The sequence below is a fragment of the Macadamia integrifolia genome, chromosome 13 (genome assembly GCF_013358625.1).
Source record: "Macadamia integrifolia cultivar HAES 741 chromosome 13, SCU_Mint_v3, whole genome shotgun sequence".
Lineage (NCBI taxonomy): Eukaryota > Viridiplantae > Streptophyta > Magnoliopsida > Proteales > Proteaceae > Macadamia > Macadamia integrifolia.
The window spans coordinates 25,703,100-25,722,036 of record NC_056569.1 but is presented as its reverse complement, the minus strand read 5'-3'; the positions used below and the strand labels follow the sequence as shown (position 1 = coordinate 25,722,036).

Below are 18,937 nucleotides of genomic sequence, written 5' to 3'. Positions count from 1 at the left end.
ATTCATAATTCTTTTAATTATTAAGTGTTAGCCAAAGCCTTTGCAAAGTTCACTATAAAAAAATTAATAATCTATAAATGCACATGGCCACAGTATTGGGGACCCCATGGGACAATAATGGCACGGTGCCAATACTGTTGAACGTAATCCATAACAAGTGTCGACAAACTCATCCACTGTTATGGATAATATTAGCATTTTCATGGACCCATACGCCCATGCAACGCAGAGACACAGAGTCCTCTTTGCTTACCCGTTGATGCTGTTGGCTGTACCATGTTTGACCTAAACAATTGGACCCAAGTACACCCATTCAGCAGTTGTCATCAAACTAGCGGAAAGTCTTGTATTGTGTTTGGTATGCATTTGTGAAATAGATTCTTGATTTGTTACGCATTCTGAAACTTGATCTTTGTATGTTTTGTCGTTTCAGAATGTGTTCCAAAGCTAAAATATATTCCGAAAGTGCATATCAAACATTGGATCCGGTGCTGACCCAGTGCATGCGTACAAGGGCATAAGCGTGCCCAGACTAATTACCAAAATAACGAAGGCCATGGAAGCAGTTTTATAAACAAGTTACAGAAAGTATGTAGTCATTTTAAGTTGATCTGGTTCTGGTTCCTATTCTGATTCGACCAGATTCAGCAACTTGATTCCTCAAACAATGGCTTTACACCGATATGTAGCGTTTATGGTGATCTGGTTCATTGGCCCCAAATCCTCACCCCTCACTTAAAAAGCAATATTAAGTTTCAAATGAAACGAAGAAATAATAATAAATATTTTTGTGCATATACAAATCCATCAACCAATCAAACACCACGGAATTGTAACGATCATCCTGCTCACAAACCAGAATGCATCAGAATAGCTGGGGTTGCTGGAACAAAGTTCAATATTTTTCAGCTACCGACGAAGCAGTCTTAAGTTCTCGCATTCGAACTGATTGCAACTATATAACCAGCAGCTGATATCAACACGCCATGCATGTTCTATCATTTCACAGAACTAATTCAAATCTCTTTTTTGCCCACCCCAACCCCCTCCCCCTTTTTTTCCTTTCGCATAAGGAAATGGCATTTCCTAATTCAACTCTATAAATAAGGCTTCTTGCTTGCTGGTTAGACCCAGTTCTCCCAGAGATAACCCACTCTCACCATCACTGAAAGCCCGCCGAGGATATGGCCTCACCTGTCCAGCATTAAAAATAAATAGTGTCAGCCATCTTCCATCATTGAACTAGTGCTGCAATTATCAGGCAACTCTTGCATTCTCATAACATTTCAATTAGAAGAAAAGCAATGCCATGAACTGGTTCAGGGATCCTCATGAATTCTAGCTGTTCAACCTCGGACACATACTAATGATGCAAATGCAATTCAAATTCAGCATCCAATAGTGAACCTGTTGCCTGCCATGTTAAAAGAAACAGCACACAATTTCTTCTCTTGAAAAGAAACAAGAATTTCATTCTCATCAATTACCTATGCTGTTCTCATAAATCAGAAGTGTCCAGAAATTTTGCTTCTATTTTAATGCTTCCTTGATGGAAAATGATAAGGCTACTTGGGCATACAATTACATTAGCAAGACAAAAGATCTTCAAGCGGGCAGCTCACAAGCAACAAAGCCTTGACCATAATTTTGAAAACTACACTGGTGCCAAACCAGGTTAGACTGGAACCGCCTTCTCAATTCTATTTGAAAAGTAAACAGATTATGACTAAAACCAGACGGTTTTCTGAAAACCACAATCAGATCATTTTCTTTTCTTTCACTGTTTCCGTTGATATATTCCAAACTTTAATCAGTACCCGGTCTGATGGTCAAAATGATTGAAACAGATCCAGGTCCCTTTTTGGTGCCATCCCTGCTTCGATTTTCAAAAAACTATCTTGTCCACCACTAAGTCACTAACCAATGGCTTAGAGAATGTGATCTGTGGGACAAGATTCTGGCGCTTAATGTCAAAGTACTGTCTCAGGCTATCATTTTCAAAGCAACTCCACAGGAAAACAGTAGTAGTCCTATGGTCCTCCAAGTATTACGGATAGCAAATGAAGACGCAAGAAAGAGACAGTATCGTGCATCAACACATCCACAAAAGCCTTGATAAGTAGAAGAATATTAGGGAGAAATTACTGCTGCTCCTGAGTCTCTTCATTTTTCCTTCCCATCTTATGTCAGATGTTCAATGTGGGGGGAAAAAAAACCATCAATGAAAATTTTCATAATTGTTAGGATATCATCAATTTTCTGCGATTCATTTGTACTTCCCCTCCTGCACCAGTACCCCAGAGTACAGTGGAGGCATAGAAGGATATATTAGCATGTTTATTCAATTTGGTTGCAGCCCGCTAACCACAGACGTAAAACTATCAGAATTTTAAGTAGACAAGTGCATAGAAAGTTACCAATTTGTAGGTACCAGGTTTAACACCCCTACCCACATCGATGAAGTCAAAGAGTGACTGTGATGCAAAACAAAGCAGATGTTAGATTGAGCCAAGATCAAAGAATCAAGAATAAATTCTACATGAATGCAAAGGACGATATCTATCAATTCTACCTGCAGCTTGTCTGACTTTAGAAAGCGACGGCCATGGCGGCTACCATCTGGCATCCGAACAAGAAGAGTTACAGAATTTTCATCATCTGAAGCAGGTTCCTGAGGAAGAGAAGCTTCTTTTGCAGCTAGCTGTCTCTCAAACTCCTGCCATCAGTGAGGAACCTCATCAAACATCAAGCATGAAGCCACAAAAATAGAATGCAATGATGCAGTATATAGGTACTAGCAGCAGTACCAGGAAGAAGAGCTTCTATAGCAACTTAGAGCCTGCGTCCAGAGATTCCAAGAATTTCCAGCAGGCTGTGGCTTTGAATTTTCCAGATTTCTCAGTTTTACTAGTCTCTCTCTAGGAAACTGACGACTAGTCCTATCGTGAGGTCCTGTTTGGGTGTATCTTTCTCTATTTTGATTAAATTCTAGTCCTAAGTCTGCTTTCTCTATTTGGTCAAAGTCCTAGTCAGTGAAGACACTCCAAAGTAGCTGTCAATGGCACAACCTCCGTTTGTATTCCTCCCTCCCCTCTTTTCTGGTCGAGATTGGCTTAGGCCTTTCCTATGCTCATTCTTAGACAGCTTTACCTATTTCTATAAATAAGGATATAGAGCTACAGCCCTACCAACCAATTTTTGAATGAATAAGTTGCTATACTGTTCTGGTTCTGTGGATTTAGGCCAAGCTCTTGTGGATTTAAGGGTGTTTGCTCAGTGTATTCTGAATGGGACTTCTGTGGATTCGGAAGTGTGGAACTGGTGGGTTACAACCCTGCAAATCAGGAGGATTCCTGGACTAATATCTTTCTCTTATCTCTTCTCCATTTTCCCATTGATTTACATGTCAGAATTCTCATATACCTCAAACCATGCAGCTATAATATTTCTCTAGTTCTAGAAATTTCTGGTTTGAATTGATTGAGTTCCGGATCCTGAATAAAGTGCTATTTATACATAACCGCTGCTGCTGCTATCAAACAACTTGTTAAGTTCAGATTCAGTTCCTGTTTTCGATCTCTAATTTCTAAATCGATTTCAAGTTTCATGATTCAATTATACTTCTTCAAATTCTGGATTTTGAATCTGATCAATGTTTATGGTTTTAATTACTCGCCTGATTAACCGATTATTACATCACTAGAATTCTGTTTGGAACCCTTAAGCCTGCCAACGACTTTCTGTCCTCTCTCTCTCTTTCTAGAATCCCAGTTCTAATAGAATCTTCAATATGTTGGAATCCAACTGTCGGATTTTCATCAGACTTCACAGAATCATCCCCCTGCTATATTGACTATTTCACAAGAATTTCATGCCTTTCTGGGTTGTCTTGATTAACTATTAAGCTTCCTCTTGAATCTAATTTATTGTTCCTATCCCTGCGGCGCTGGAAATCTTCTAGGATTTCTAGTCCTAGTCCCTTGGGTGATTAGTAACCCCATTACTTTCCTTTACCATTGAAGGAAAGACACAAACAGTTTCACTAGTATCTATACGTTGGCAATCAAAATTTAGTTCGTCTTAATGCTTAGATGATGAAAAAAAATCACTGAAGCAGGATTATTATAGTGGAAATAAGATTGGTTTTATACATGTTAGGCTTTTGGTCCAATGGATTTTGGACCAAATTTCCTCCATCCATGGTGAAGAGAATATTTTCAGCCATGGGATTCGACCCTCTGATTCAACCAAGGAAGGGTATTTCAGACCTTCGTCAAAAGGGGTCGGAGAAAATGATGAAACTCCCTGTTCCAAGATTCCAATCATAGTGTCAAATAACTGTGGATGAAGAGATTCTCTGTTCACCCTGAGTGACGAAAAAATTTCACCATGGATTTTTGTTGTGATAAGCAACTTTAATTAGCCTAGATAAGGTAAGAGAAATGAATATGGAATTTAAAAATTAATCCAGTTGGGTCTAGTTAGTCCTATACCAAATCTAGTGACTCAGGTAAGTAAAGAACGAGCCGAGGTAAGTCGTGTTCCTTGACTTGTATATGTTTAAGGGACAATCTTATTCATCACGATTAAGTAAAAAAGCTTCACTATTATTTTCAAACCCTTCAGTTGACCAGCAACAGTGTCAAGTTACGGGGAATGACGGAATTTAAAACCTTCCTTAAACATTTCTTCGCGAAGAAGAGGGGTTGAAGCAGCTTCTGTTCTGACTTGCAGGCATTCGGCAGGAAGGCGTTTCTTTATGAAGAACAGGGGTGACTGAAGCAGGTTTTGTTCAGATTTTTAGCAATCAGGAAACAAGAGAGAGAGAGAGAGAGGTGTAACTGGATGCTGGATCATGGGTCTCATTGCAGGAATCATCCCTTGTTAGTGCCCTGGAGCAAGGGTTGGCTTGGAATTTGAGAGTGGAAGTGATGCAGATCACAGGTACCTTAAGAAGTACCAGAGGGGAAGAACCAAGCTCGGTAATTCAATTAACTCAGCCTTGTGGTTCTGAGTAAGTGAGTTCCTCGGTTTCTGGTTCAATTCTGAACCAGGATTGGTCCTCCCCATCTCGTAGGATATTCTTAAAGAGTTTATTTCTTTTATTTTTGCTTTCACTAGTTACTTGTATCGGTTGGAATAGAAATTATGAGTTCCAACCTAGGAGTCTATCTTATCTTTGTTTTACTAGAGTTTTAGGTCCAATCAAAACTCTTCCTTCTTGATTTATGGTTTAACAATTTCCCCCCTCTTTTTTTTTTTTTGGGCGGAGGGGGGGAGGGGTCTTCTAATTCCCTTGTTATAATATCTCTCATTACTTGTTATAAATAAAGGTGTAGGGTCACATCATCCCCACGATTTTTACAACGAATGAAACCTTTGCTTCCTCAAGTTCAGGGGCGATTCAGACTTCTCTTGCGGTGCTTCAACATGTGGGTTGGTGGTGATTCCAACCTAGGCCTTAGGTGATGATTCCCAGGTCATATCCCTCTCCTCTCTTCTATCTTCTTTCAGTTTACAGGTTAGAACTTTCCCATTCATAAGTTCTAATCTTTAAGTTGCAGTTTCTGATTTGATTGTTTGAGACTTTGAGTACCTAAATTCTGTAGTTGATTATCAGTAATGAATCATTTTTTAACCATCCAGCAATAAAGTACATTTCGACCATCGGAATTTCATGTTTTTGAGTAGTCGATTATCATTAATGAATCATCTTTCAACCAGGGGTGAACCTTGGCGCAATGATAAGGTTGCTCCACTATGACCAAGTGGTCATGGGTTCGAGTCAGGAAACAGCGCCTCTGCAAAGCAAGGGTAAGGCTGCATACATTATAACCCTTCCTAGAGCCCACAGTGGCGGAAGGCTTGTGCACTGGATATGCCCTTTTGAATCATCTTTTAACCTCTGGCAATATCAGTACATTTTGACCATCGGAATCTCACGTTTTTAAGTTTACTTGTTCAAGTCGAACTCTTTATCTCCCCATCCCTCCGTCAGATTTGGATGAATTTTTGATAGGCCTTATAAATCTTATTTATTAAGCCATTTGACCAGGTTTTTATCATGCTCTGACTTCTGCGTTTTTCTTGCTTAGATTTATTATTTCTTTTTTTCTGAATTTGCAACTCTGTTTCCGAGATTCCTTTCAGCAATAGGAAATTCTTTGATCTTAGAATCCAACCCTTGGATTAATCTGAGATTCTAGGGTGCTGTTCAGTGTTCTCCTATATAGAACTAGTCTTTGAAAAAGATTTTTTTTTCACATCTGAATACAGGATTTCGTTTCATTGAAGCTTTATTGAATTATGGAATATTCTGATAGTCTGCGATTCTGGTTTTGGGTTGGTTTCCAGAATCCTTTCTTGGATGACCTGAACCTTCATTAGGAAGGGAAAGGGTTTGATTGGAATTTGAGAATAGAAGGGGAGAGGCTGTGAACAAAAAGGGAAGGAGGAAGGGGAGGGGGAGAGAGAGAGAGAGAGGGCTGATTTACAGACCATTTCCAAGATTCCAACCACCACAACTTAGATCTGATCTCAGCAGCCATCGCCGTATGGGGGAGGTGAAGAGAGGCGAAATAGTGTCAAAAAGAGAGAGAGGGCTGACTTACAGTCCAGCTCCAAGTTTCCAACCACCACAACTCGGATCTGATCTCAGCAGCCATCACTGTACGGGAGAGGCAAAAGATTGTTGAGGAGAGAGAGAGAGACTATTCCAGCTCTTTGAAACAAAGACGGAACCATGGTGTTGATGCGTTCTTATAATTTGCCACTATCAAATCTGCAACATCAAAGGGGGGGGCCTAGAAAACAAAGCGTGCACGCGCGCGCGCGCGCGTGCGCGCGTGTGTGTGTGTGTGTGTGTGTGTGTGTGTGTGAGAGAGAGAGAGAGAGAGAGAGAGAGAGAGAGAGAACATGGAAGATGGAGAGGGCTTGGGAATGAAATGAGGGATAGGATTCCAATGATTGTTAGGGATTTTGGTCAAGGAGCAGCAAGAAAAATGACAAGACTCAGCTATTCTCATGTGACTACAGGATTCAGGTGTTAGGGATTTTAAACAAGGAGCAGTAAAAGAAAAATGACAAGACACGGCTATTTTTGTGTGACTAGGGAGAGAACTCCAAGTCAAGTGAAAATCAAGGTGACTCGGGCAGAGTCTTGAGACTTTTATGCCCAGGCAAGTCTACACGACTCTTGACCAGGTTTTTAGAGTTTTTTACTGGACTTGGGTGAGTCACCAGGGTGAAAACTTGGTTGTCCAATAATAATTCTTTTATTTTAGTTGTTATTAAAGTGTTGTAGTTGGGCTAGATTAAGTCTCTATGAGTCCAGACTTGTTCAAGATGTTTTCTTCACAATGATGTATAACGACTGAGTGGATTGAAGTACAGCTAATGAAGAACAGATGTAGGGCTTAAGTTTCCTTCTACCGATTTCAGTTTGGAGGCTTTTCTTATTGTATTCAAAGACTTGGACAGAAAGTGTCAATTAGAGGGAATAGAAGGCTTCTAGAAGTTTGAAGCCTTTGCTGGACTTTTCTTTTAGTTTCCATTTTTGTTTTATTCCATAGTTAACGCCTTGGCGACAAAGTGGCTCAGCCTGATTTGGCGCCTTGGTCGCCTAGGCTAGGCATCGCCTTGATTTTTTACCATCACCATGGTAGCCTTGATAACTATCTTTTATTCTTCTTGTACAAGGAAGTTCTCTTCTAGAGACTTTCTTGAGTCTTACGTTTCTTTTTTTTCTGTTAGTTTCCTTTTTGCTAGGCATACGCTAGCCTATATTTAGGGTTTGTGTAAGGCTTACACCCCAATTAAATCAATGAAATTCTGAGTTTTGCTTGCACAAGTATAGTTCTAAGATAGGCTGCGACAACTGAGAGAGTTGTGGGTGAGAGACCCAGGCTGAGAGAGCCACCTCTATCCCCTATTGGGCCTATTCTTTCCCCACTAATCTCCCATCTTCTTTCTTCTTTATCTTTTATTTTCTCTAGTAAACAAGTATGTCTGTAAGTTCTGTTTAAGGCTGATCCTCTGTTGGTCACTATTGTTGCTGAGGTTTCAGAAGCCATGCTCAAGACCTGTGGCCACTTTTGTGGAGAAATTTCTGGGTTGCAGTCTCTGCCCCATATCTCCCTGATCATTGAGCCTTTGCAGGCCATCTTTTGAGGATTTCACAGGATGATACAAAGACCGCTCAACCAGAGTACATTGGTCTTCCCAGGTCTGGTTGCTGAGTTAAATGAAATCTTCCTTCGGGTGCCCCAATTCAAGAATCTTCTGTCTTCCCAACCAGCCATCACTTCAGTCCCTGATTTGGATGGTTTTACAAGGTCATCTTACGATCCCTTCCACGAGGGTATTAGCCTCTCTTGGGCTTTGGTTTCTGAGTTATATAATTTCTCAGATCTGCCTATTTTATCAGGTTGAAGGTATTATTCTATTCTATCCAGAACTGTTGATCTATTCTCTGGGGTGTTGATTACCTGTTGTTAAGCTCAGCTGTGGGGGTTATTTGAGTCTTATCATCATCCGAAGTTAGGTGATCAATTTGTATCACTGTTTGCTGGATTTTATTGGGTTTTCTGTCCTAGCCAATAGGGCCTCTTGTTAAGATTGTTACTGGTTTGGGTGGACTGTTTGATTACTAACAATAGTACAGTGTTGGAACTATTTATTGGGGTTGAGTACTTGTATTCAGCCTTACATTACATAATTATATAGTATCCTAGACAATTAAGGCCATCTCCAAGGTAATCTATTGGCCGGAAGAGTTTTAGGCTTAGTTTGAGTCCTGTTTGAGTATTATATAAGTTTGTTAGGGGCTACAATCCTACATGAATTTAATGAATGAGACTGCGGCTTCAGCCGTTGATTTTGTGGTGATTTAGTACCTCCCTGCTGTGGTGATTCAGTAGGGTCCCTGCTATAATGATTCAGTATGCTCCCAGGTGGTGTATCTAAGAAGCCCTTGGTAGTGATTCCAAGATGGTGTTTCAGGTGGCGATTCCTGAACACATTTCTTCTCTGATGTGTAGTGATTTCAAGGTAGTGTTTCAGGTGGTGATTCCTGAACACATTTCCTCTTTTATTTTATTCTTCCATTCATTCAAAAGGGTCAAAACTTCTCTCCTATCCTGCGCATACTTTCCTATTATGTTCTTAGCTTATTAGTGATTTATTAGTTTTGTTTCTTGTTCTATAACTTCAGATTTCAACTCTGTATATCATAACTAATTTGTCTTTAGAATTAATCTTCAAAATTCAAACTTCTCTATTGATTTCTAGAATCCTACTTGTACCATGCTTCCTCAAAATCTCCGATTCTAGAACTGGTTCTTTAAGTCTGATTTCAGAATACCTGTGCATTTTTCGTTATTCTTGTTCAAGATCCAATCGGTGTTTGCCATCAAATTGAACAATCCTATTACAAGTTTGTTTCTTTAGTATCTGTTTTTCGAATTGATTTTCCCAGATCTGATCTCAACTCAGTTAAGATTTCATTCTGCTGTCAATTCATTAAAACCAATCAACATTGACTACTGTTTTGAATTCTGAATTTCCTGAAATCATATTCTGTTCTGTTCCTTGTTTCCAGTTTCCTTAATCCATTAGGAAATTTCATTAACTTGAAATGTAGCTGTTGGATTGGTCTCAAATTTTGCCATCTTATTTCCATACATAAATTGAACACTTGACCAGCTTAGTAGCCAGATCAGGCCTCCTGGCTTTTTTATTATTTTTTCATTTTTTAATTCTCCTAGATCAGGTTTTATTTTTTAGACCCTGCAATTCTGGTTTTCTAAGGGATTTCTGAATTCCTAAGTCCTAGGTGATTTAAAACCCCATCACTAGACCAGAAACACAATGATGAGAACATCATCCAGGGATTTAGGACATATCAAAGGAGACAACGACGTACACAGAAAAATATCACTTCATTGTGGCTAGATGCCCTATATTAACTTGTGTGGATGCATACTTCTATTTACTTACATGTAGCTTGTTTTATACTCGTGTAGCTAGTTTTAATTTATTTGTATTTTATTTTCTTTGGTGTCAAAACTGTTCTGTACTAATGTTTAAAGGGACTTTTTGCTGGAAAAATAATTATTAGGGAGTAATTACTGCTAGAAAATTAGTTATAGGGAGTAATTTCTCTTCTTCTTTTTCTCATTTTGGGTTTTAAAATACTATTTTTGAGATGGAACATAGTGAATGATAGTGGAACTCGGAGATTTCTCCCATTCTCTGCAGCATGAGTGATTCCCCGCAAACTGATGTAGACCACAGGAGCAAGGCCAAAACCAGTACGAGCCGGTTGTGGGATTCAACTGGCTGTGGTCCGGTTCTTGGGACAGATTTCTATTTTGGTGCAGTTCCGGTTCTCTACTTCAACATCAAACTGGATCAAGAATGGACTAATATGTGTTTTTTGAGTGTCCAATGGGTTGTATGGTCCATGGGTTTTACTTTTGTAATGGGTTAACGCCCAAATATTGGGGATTTCAGTCATACAGGATTAGTAGTTATTTTATGTTTCTTAGTCATTAAGTTTCTATATTTTGAATATTCTAGGAGTCTAGTTATGTCCTCTATTTCTTTCTTGATGAGCAAGTTATAATTTGATAGGAAGTTTGTGTCTTAAGTCAATAGGTTTCTAATTTTAATTTGTTTCCCCTTTTTAGTTTCTTACCATGTATCGAGTCCCTAACCTCTACTATAAAAAGATGCATTGTTGTAACACAAAGACATGGATTGATTAATGAAATTATTTGTGAGCTATGCTTTCCAATTTGACCTGAGAAAGGTTAGTTGAGGGTGAGAGACCCAGGCTGAGATAGCCATTCCTCTACCCCCTTTCTTCTACAATCGATTCCCACTCTTCCCTTTCTTTTTCTATTTTTATCTTTGTCTACTGCTTAAAGTGAGATTGTAGCCCTCTAAGATTGCTGATCGGGAGACACACAAAGTCTATCAATTCCAGTTTCAGGGCCTTCATGAGAAGAAATTTCGAGTACATATCTTCTAAACCAGATTTTGTAATTGCTGCAGGATTTTAGAGTTTTGTTTACTACCCTAGGAGGGAGACTCGATCCAAATTTGAGGATCATCCGACGCTTCCTACTCAAGCTCTTGAAGAATCTCCAAAAGTTTCCTTATTCTTGCAATTAACAGATCTCTCAATCCATCCAACAGAATTTGTTCGATGTTTTATGGTTTGTTCCCTCATATAGGATCTCCATTCAATCCAAAATTCAGCCCCATCTGAGTTGTGATTTGAGATCTCTTCTATTCAGCCCTATTTTCCAAATCTGAGTTATATGTTAATTCTGAACTTAATTTGTGTGCTGGAGTTTATGATGGATCCTATGGGGACTGATTTCCCCTTGGTAATTTAGTCTGACATCACAAACCTTGGAGCGAATCCAAGTTGGTGTGAAGCCCAACCCCCTTTCTCTTCCCTAAGTCTTCTCTACCACCCTCTTCCTATCGCCTATCCTTTTCTACCAGTCCCAATTTCCCACTTTTATCTTAAATTACAGCCTCAAACACAATGGAGATTCATCAATAAACAGCAAGGAGGCACTGAGGACACATTCTTGGAGTTTGGTAGTGACTTAGCACTTGACCACAGCACTAAAGGAAGGTACTGCCTATCATGTACCCCTTATTATATTTCCATGAATCCTAGAATGAATTTTCTGCACTTGTATTATGGAAATTTTCATCATTTATGGCTATGGTTAAATCTTATTTTTGAATGTATGTTGAGAGTTTTGTGTTAGCAGACATTCCCAAACCCAAATTCACCTAATCCTTAGACTTGTATTAGATTTTCAAACCTGTCCTGCACGACACAACTAAGAGTTGACAAGAGAGGAGTAATCCTCAAGAAAATAACAAATTTTCCAAAGATACAACAAGCATCAAGATATTATTGTAAACATTAGTAATGTCTCAGAGAGCAAATATTTCAAAACCAGCAAGATAATAAGTTTGAACTGTTTGATTTTGCTGAGGATCTGAACTGGGAAACATGAACCAACTTACCTAGATTCAACTTAGAAACTCCATTTTCAAAAACCGCTAGAGTAAGAAATTCCAAATGTCAAACCAAATGACAACGCAATCAGAAATTTATAACGTTCACACCTTATACTGAATAAATTTTGCTCATTCAGCAGAGATATGCATCCAAGAACTTAGGGCATATCCAACTAAGGGAGAAACTAATAATGGAAAAAATCATTAACCTATTTCCACTGCAATTTAGAACAAAAAAATCCCACCAAGTCCTTCGCAGCAATTCTACAGAGGTCAATACAAACATGCCAAAGATGCATGGACTTAATTGGCATTACCTCTTCTTCTAGCAATTTCATGCGAGCTGCTTCCTCTTTGCGTCTCTCTTCTTCAAGGGCAGCTTCTCTAGCAGCTTCCTCTTCTAAGCGACGAGCTTCAGCTTCCTCCCTGGCCTTCAATTCTTTTTCTCTATCAGCTTGTAGTGAAGCAAGATACTCATCATCCTACAACCTTAGACCAGTATCAATTGTTTGCAAATAATAATTATCATTAGACCACTGCCATAAAAAGAAAGGACAAACCTGCTGTTCTCGCAGTAGCCGTTGAGCTGCTAGAGTGGGAGAAGGAGGACGTGGTGTTCGAAAAGGAAAGGAACCCACATCAAAGCGATATGCAGTTCCTTCAGGAATTCGACCAAAAAGTGCAGCTTCGAGCATAACTGCTTCATCATGTTCCTCCGAAGAAATGCCTCCCCACTTCATCACAGCAAGAATGTAAACAATCAGAAAATCTAAAACGTACCTTGCTATCCTAGCCAAATGACTATGTTGCACAGCACAAATAAAATATGTATTAACAGCAGCCCTACTTCATCAGAGGGGAAGTTGTCCCTGTTGCGCTGCTGATCAGTACCAACATCATGAGGTCTAGGACTTGACGGGGGGCTGTCTGTCATTTCTCCAACATCTTTTGCAGACTCCATAGATCCAAAAGAAACTCGTCTAGACCTGTGCCTCACCAATGGCTGCTCGTCTACATCCTCAGCTTCATCCTGCACAGATGAGCTTCCGGCCTCCAACTTAACTTGACTTGAAGCTCCCTTGCCCAAAGAACCAAATCCTTGCCTCCACCAGGAAAAGGGAAAATCACAAATCAGGAACATGGATGAAACACCATCCACTCCCACAGACAAGCCTAGATGTATGCACAAGCATGCAATTCTCACACAAAGTGAAAGGTTAGAAAGTGCATATAGTAAATGGAACAGTGACTTGAAGTATCCACCTTTCATTTGCTGATGGTAGTTTTCCCAACTCCACATCAGATAGGCTAAAAGCTTGCTGTTGAGCAGCTCCAACTAACACACCCTGCTCACGGCGTGCCTTCTCTTGCTCTGCCGTCTGAAATCAATTTCAATTACAAAAGGACACAGAAAAGCAGGAAACAAAATTCTCAAAATGAAACCATATAGCAAAATTAAATACCCTCAATGACAATGAAACTGCATGTGCAAGCTCAGTATCCTCTAACTGAGATTGCCCTTCTTGTTGTATTCCAGGACTTGATGATTCCTGCATTAAGATGAAAATCTGTCAATATATGCAGTTAAGTACCGACATAAATTAAATTGTATGAGTCCTGTTCAGTTGTTTTAATTACTTTACATACATTAGCAATACCAAATTGCCGATTTGGATACCCCTCTTCAGCCTCTCGCTTTGAAGCTTCGATGGCAGCTCGCACCATCTCTTCTTCTATATCATTACCCCAGTCACTGTCTAAATCAGGAGCACTTGCGACATGTGCCTGATTAAGACTGTTACCTGACAAGCTAGTTTCTCTTTCATTCAGACCTGCAGCATGTGCAGGGGGGTCAATTGGAATAACTTCATCCTCTTCATCATCAATTATGACACGTCCGTGGGTTTCAGGACCAGGCGCATATGCAGTTCCAGTGACATCTTCGATAGTAGGAGCAGATCCAGAATGACCAGGCTGGTCATTTCCATCCTTGACCTCTATTGGGATCTCCCGAACCTCTCTTGGATGGGAAACAAATGGTGCACGGCTGGAGAACTCGGAAGCACCCCTCCCTTCAAAAAAATTTCTACCAAAATTGGGGTCAAGAATTGAGAATGGGTTCAAGTTTCTACCAGAAGATAGAAATGGTAAAAGAGGTTCTCGAGCTTCAAGTCCAATTGGATCATCTATTTCCATGAAATCATTTTGAGATGCCGCAACAGGTGCCCTTTGTGTTCTGGACATCATAAACATGAAATGTAAGATAATTTTCCCTCATGATGACAGTGACCTTCACGGTAAAAATAAAATGAAGGAAGAAATAGTATAGATCAACTGTCACATACGTGTTTCTATCTCCTGAGCTAAAATGTGCATTAACAGCTTCATTGAGATCACCATCATGTTCCTAAATACAGATCAGGAGAGAGCACAAGCATAAAATATTAGAGCACCAATATGGGTTTCATGAAGATAACACGAAAAGGAAGATGACAAATAGCACATTGTCAACATAAAGAAGTGATAAAAAAGCTCGAAACAGGAAACTAACAAGATATACTGGCAGACACTTCAAACCAGCAACATTAGTAACATGCAAACTAGGGGTGTCAATCGGTTGGTTTGGTTTGGTTTGGTCTGGGTTGATTCGGTTTCAGTGTGGGAATGGTGAAACCAAAACCAAACCAATAAGAAAATTTCAGTTTTGGTCCGGTTTCGTTTTGGTTTCTTGTATCGGTTTGGTTTCAGTTTTGGTCCAGTTTGGGTTTGCCATGCAAATTTATACAAAATTATGCAAAAACCTGGTTTTTTTAATGAGTTTTGGGCTGATTTTGGTTTCTTACTGGTTTGGTTTAGGTCCAGGTTTATACCGATTTCAGTTTGGTTTCGGTTGTCGGTGCAGTTCGGATTGGTTTTCTGGTCATAAGATCCCAAACAGAAACCAGCCCAATAAGACTTTGGTTCAGTTCGGTCCGGCCGGTTTTAACAGTTCAGGCTAAGTTTTGACACCCCTAATGCAAACAATTTGGGCTCAATAAAAAACTAAAACCTGCAATAAATGTCTTCAAGAAGGATAACTTGTTCCATACTTAATAAATGAATAAACAACTGATCATTGTGGAATCTATTGACACTTTCCAAAACTTCACGCACATACCAAAGATCTGGCGTAAAATATCAGAACATAGCACCATAGCTCAAGGTTTTAGCATCGGATATTTCATTAGCATGGACAACAAGAATTCGCAAACCAAAAAAAGAACAAAAACTGTCATTTTTAATGATTTTCTTCTCTTTAAGAGTAATGTCAATGAAACAAATAATCCAACAGACTCTTACCCTATTAGGTAGCTGATGCTTCAGAAGTGTCCCCCACTTAGAAACTTAATAATGGCCCAAGTGGTAATGGCGTCAATAAATTCTATGAGGATGATGCATATTTCATTCCCAATCTCATCCCATGTGACAGATTCTTGCTTTCGAATTGAGAATGAATCTTCTTAAAAGGGAAAAAGGAAAACGTGACTGAATCTTGCTTGCGAATTGAGAATGATAGTATGGAGCTGATCCTGAAAATTTGATCTCATTTGATTGTTCCAGTAGATTGATCGTCCCATAGCAAACTAAAGCGCATTATCAGCCAGCCTACCAGGCCACCCAACAACCCTCCTTTTCTCTTTTCTCTTTTCTCTTTTCTTTTTTTCTTTTTTTCTTTTTCTTTTTCTTTTTTTCTTTTTATTTGGGGGGGGGGGGTGTGGTGGGGAGGGTGGGAGGGGTGGGGGATGTTCTTGTTTCATTGTATAAATGGGCAGTCCCCAAAAATATCGATTTCTGAACATGATCAAATCTGCTAAATGAAAGGAATTGTGTGGTTGAAGCTTTCTGCATTACTGGTCTATAAACAAGGAAAGAAATAGAGAAAAATAGTGGTATAAATGTCTGAGTAGAAACCTCAATTCAAAAGAGAGAAAGGTTCCCAACCCAAGGATGTGAACCATAACGGTAATAACTGCTAGTGTGCAAGTAAAATGTATAGAAAAATTTCATAGAAAAATTTCAGGACAACTATAAAGCAGACACTTACCCATTGACATAGTTTTCTAACCTTTGCGTCATGGCTCATAAAGGAATATTAGTGGATACCTGCTTCAGGATCAATGTGCTATAAATCACCCATTTTGGAAAAGCTGGATGTGTTTGGTTACATAAATCCCTGGAGAGTGCTCCTAGGGAAACATGATTCTCCATTTTGTAATTTGTTTGGTTGTAGTTTGGGTAAAATCTACTTAGAAATATGTAATCCTATTGAAGCACTTCTTAAACCTAAACGTGTTTCGTTGGGGAGTTAAGGTAAATAAAGAAATTCACAAATGACACACATGATTCCACCCACCATATAAATAGGGTGAGTTAAGTGGTGAATCAATTGGTTCACAATTATCAGGCTCTCATCTTCAGCTTTTCTCCCATTGAAGAACAAAAAATGCTGATGAAGCTCTCCCATGGCTATCCGAACTCCCTTCACCCTTCTACAAGTCGACGTTGCTGAGACCTGCAAGTAACCGAACAGCTTCCTTAGCTGTGCTCGTAAGTAACTCTGTTTCTCCCATGACCTGCAAGTAACCGACGCTCTCCCATGTCGTGATTGTTTCTGTTCATCAAACTTGATTGCAAAACCCTAGCTCTTCAAGTAACCTGGAAAAGGGCGATCGATCCTCTATTTCAGCCTCTTTTTTGTGAAGAACAAGTCTTAGGTATGATAAATCCCGTTACATTTAACTTTGCCCATTAAGCTCACTTTTAGGGTTCAAATATTAGATCAGTTCTGTGGGATTTGGTCACAAATTACTCTATTTAGGGTTAAAATGTTATATCGGTTCTATGGGATTTTGTCATTAAGCTCACTTTAGCTTGTTAGTTCTGTGCTGTCGTGACCATCTTGTGTTTGTTGTGATTACTTGCTTCAGGTGAATTGTAACTGCTGTAAGGATTTGGTCTATTATTGAATTTTGATTATGTTTTGAAATGTAAACTTCAGCAGACTATACCAAAGTTGGTTCTTTCACTCGTCATAGATGTATGACAACCACTGATACTACCTTGCTAATGAGGATTATCATTACGATCAAATGCCATAATCAAATTGATTTACCTATTCTGAAAATCTTGTGCATCATCAAGGGAATTCTCTGCTAGAGAATGTCAAATTCCCTAGGGTAGTGACTTGACGGTCAATTGCTGATTTTCTCCTCTCGCTTGCAGAGATTAGTCAATTTTCAGTGATGCACTACAGCCTGTATCAGTCAATTAGCAAGTGATGGAGTCTGAGAAGAGGAAATAGGAAGAGAGAAAGACAAGGATACTGGCACTGAACCATCTATTTTATATCTTTTTTACATAATTTGTGCTTAAATTCTCAATACTGGTTTTCACCCTGAATATTTGAGGTACATGAAATATTTATGAACCTAATTTTCACCCTGAATATTTGAGTGAAGTCGCTTGGAATGCATATCCATATGGTAATCTTCACTTCAACCAAACAGTTTTAAGACTAATTCCATAGAATCCAACTCATAGATTTGGGTAACCAAACAGTTTTTAAGACTGATTCCAAAGAATCCAACTCAGTAATTTAGGGTAACCAAACAGTTTTTCAGGTAGATTTATGTAACAGATTTATGGGTAACCAAACAGTTATCCTGACAATCTTTTAAAAAAAAAAAATCCACAGAAACACACTATCAAACCATTGCCAAAACCGATACATGTCTCCAGGGATTTATGTAACCAAACACATCCTAAAGGACAGGCAGAATCACTTGTTAACAAAACTTCACTCTCATGCGGTAGAAGTTCCAAAACCAACTACATCAATTAAGTTCCCACACTGAAAATATGGAAACAAATTCGCAGTGCCAACCGCCAAGGTCCTTTTGGCAGTCAGTAAAACGCCTCCAAAGTAGCTTGCTTTGGGCGCACAGCATCCGTATACGAAATACTTCGAAGAGAAAGAGAATTTATATTATGGTTGAAAACAAATAACCGAATCATTAAAACATCTTCTCGCCCAAGGCTGCCCAATTACGGGACGGAAAAATTACTTGGAGCGTTAAGAAATGTGATCGGATCCATTAGAAGCCACCCAAACCCTAAAGCTTCTCCATCGGTCGGAGTAATCGATACGTGATATGCACGGTAAACCATCCATTGATGAAGAAAAAAAAAATCATTACTGTTACAAAACCAAACTATTCCAACAAAAACCTAACAAGGACTCGATAAAATAATTTCTGATCAGACAATCGGAAGAGAAGGAAATAATGACAAAAACTCATTCACGAAGGCCGAACCCCTAGATACTTCAACAATGAAACAGTAGCATAACTCAATATTCAGTTAGAAAGACCAACCTCCAGGCTCTGCAACGCCACATCCTCGGATGCGCCGGTAATGTTCATAAACATATCGATTGCTTCTCGATTAGCTCTCGCCATTGCAGCCAGAATTTGCAGAAACTTAGCTTATTTCACACGAAAACGGAGAATGAGAAACAGAGAGTGAGAGAGAAAGGTATCGACTTCTGAATTCTCAAGTCTTTGATAAACCGGAAACGTGTTCGCGTAAATTGTTGTTCCAGAGTCCAGAATCTAGATATCGGAATTGAAATTAAAATGAAATGAAATGAAATGTCAGAGTTAAACACAAGCATCGACTGCTCTAGAACTCGATGCTTCACACTTGTGAGGCACGTGCTACGTGCAAAGCGAACCGCTGGCCGTGTATGCTTCCACTCATGAGTCATGAGTATCAAAATCTAACCCCGGTCGATAAAAATAAAAAATTACCCAACTTATGTTTCACTTGACAAAAATACATTGTTTTAGGT

At 39.3% G+C, this 18,937-nt stretch overlaps 1 protein-coding gene across 3 annotated transcripts; it reads right to left on the bottom strand.

The window, feature by feature from the left end:
* Positions 1–748: 748 nt before the first annotated feature.
* Positions 749–18,718, bottom strand: LOC122059518 (plant UBX domain-containing protein 8-like). Of its 3 annotated transcripts, XM_042622334.1 has the most exons (12): positions 18,462–18,715; positions 17,201–17,342; positions 14,394–14,455; positions 13,696–14,284; positions 13,512–13,598; positions 13,312–13,427; positions 12,896–13,151; positions 12,609–12,782; positions 12,366–12,530; positions 2,573–2,716; positions 2,418–2,474; positions 749–1,194 (listed from the first exon to the last, which is right to left on the bottom strand). In XM_042622334.1, the coding sequence occupies exons 4-12, from the start codon at positions 14,242–14,244 to the stop codon at positions 1,087–1,089; spliced, it is 1,656 nt and encodes a 551-aa protein (XP_042478268.1). In that variant the 5' UTR covers positions 14,245–14,284; positions 14,394–14,455; positions 17,201–17,342; positions 18,462–18,715; the 3' UTR covers positions 749–1,086. The 3 variants fall into 3 exon arrangements, with proteins under 3 accessions (XP_042478268.1, XP_042478267.1, XP_042478265.1); XM_042622333.1 differs by lacking the exon at positions 17,201–17,342 and having other exon boundaries at positions 18,462–18,718; XM_042622331.1 differs by lacking the exons at positions 17,201–17,342; positions 18,462–18,715 and adding an exon at positions 16,442–16,850.
* Between the last annotated feature and the right edge of the window lie 219 nt (positions 18,719–18,937).

What these genes read in the sequence shown, in the direction of transcription:
- LOC122059518 (XM_042622331.1), bottom strand. Translation starts at nt 16,552, where the DNA reads ATGGGAGAGCTTCATCAGCATTTTTTGTTCTTCAATGGGAGAAAAGCT. An exon ending in CAGTTTCATTGTCATTGAGG is followed by an intron (nt 13,428 to 13,511) that starts GTATTTAATTTT and finishes AATTGATTTCAG; the next exon opens with ACGGCAGAGCAAGAGAAGGC. An exon ending in CTACCATCAGCAAATGAAAG is followed by an intron (nt 13,152 to 13,311) that starts GTGGATACTTCA and finishes TTCCTGGTGGAG; the next exon opens with GCAAGGATTTGGTTCTTTGG.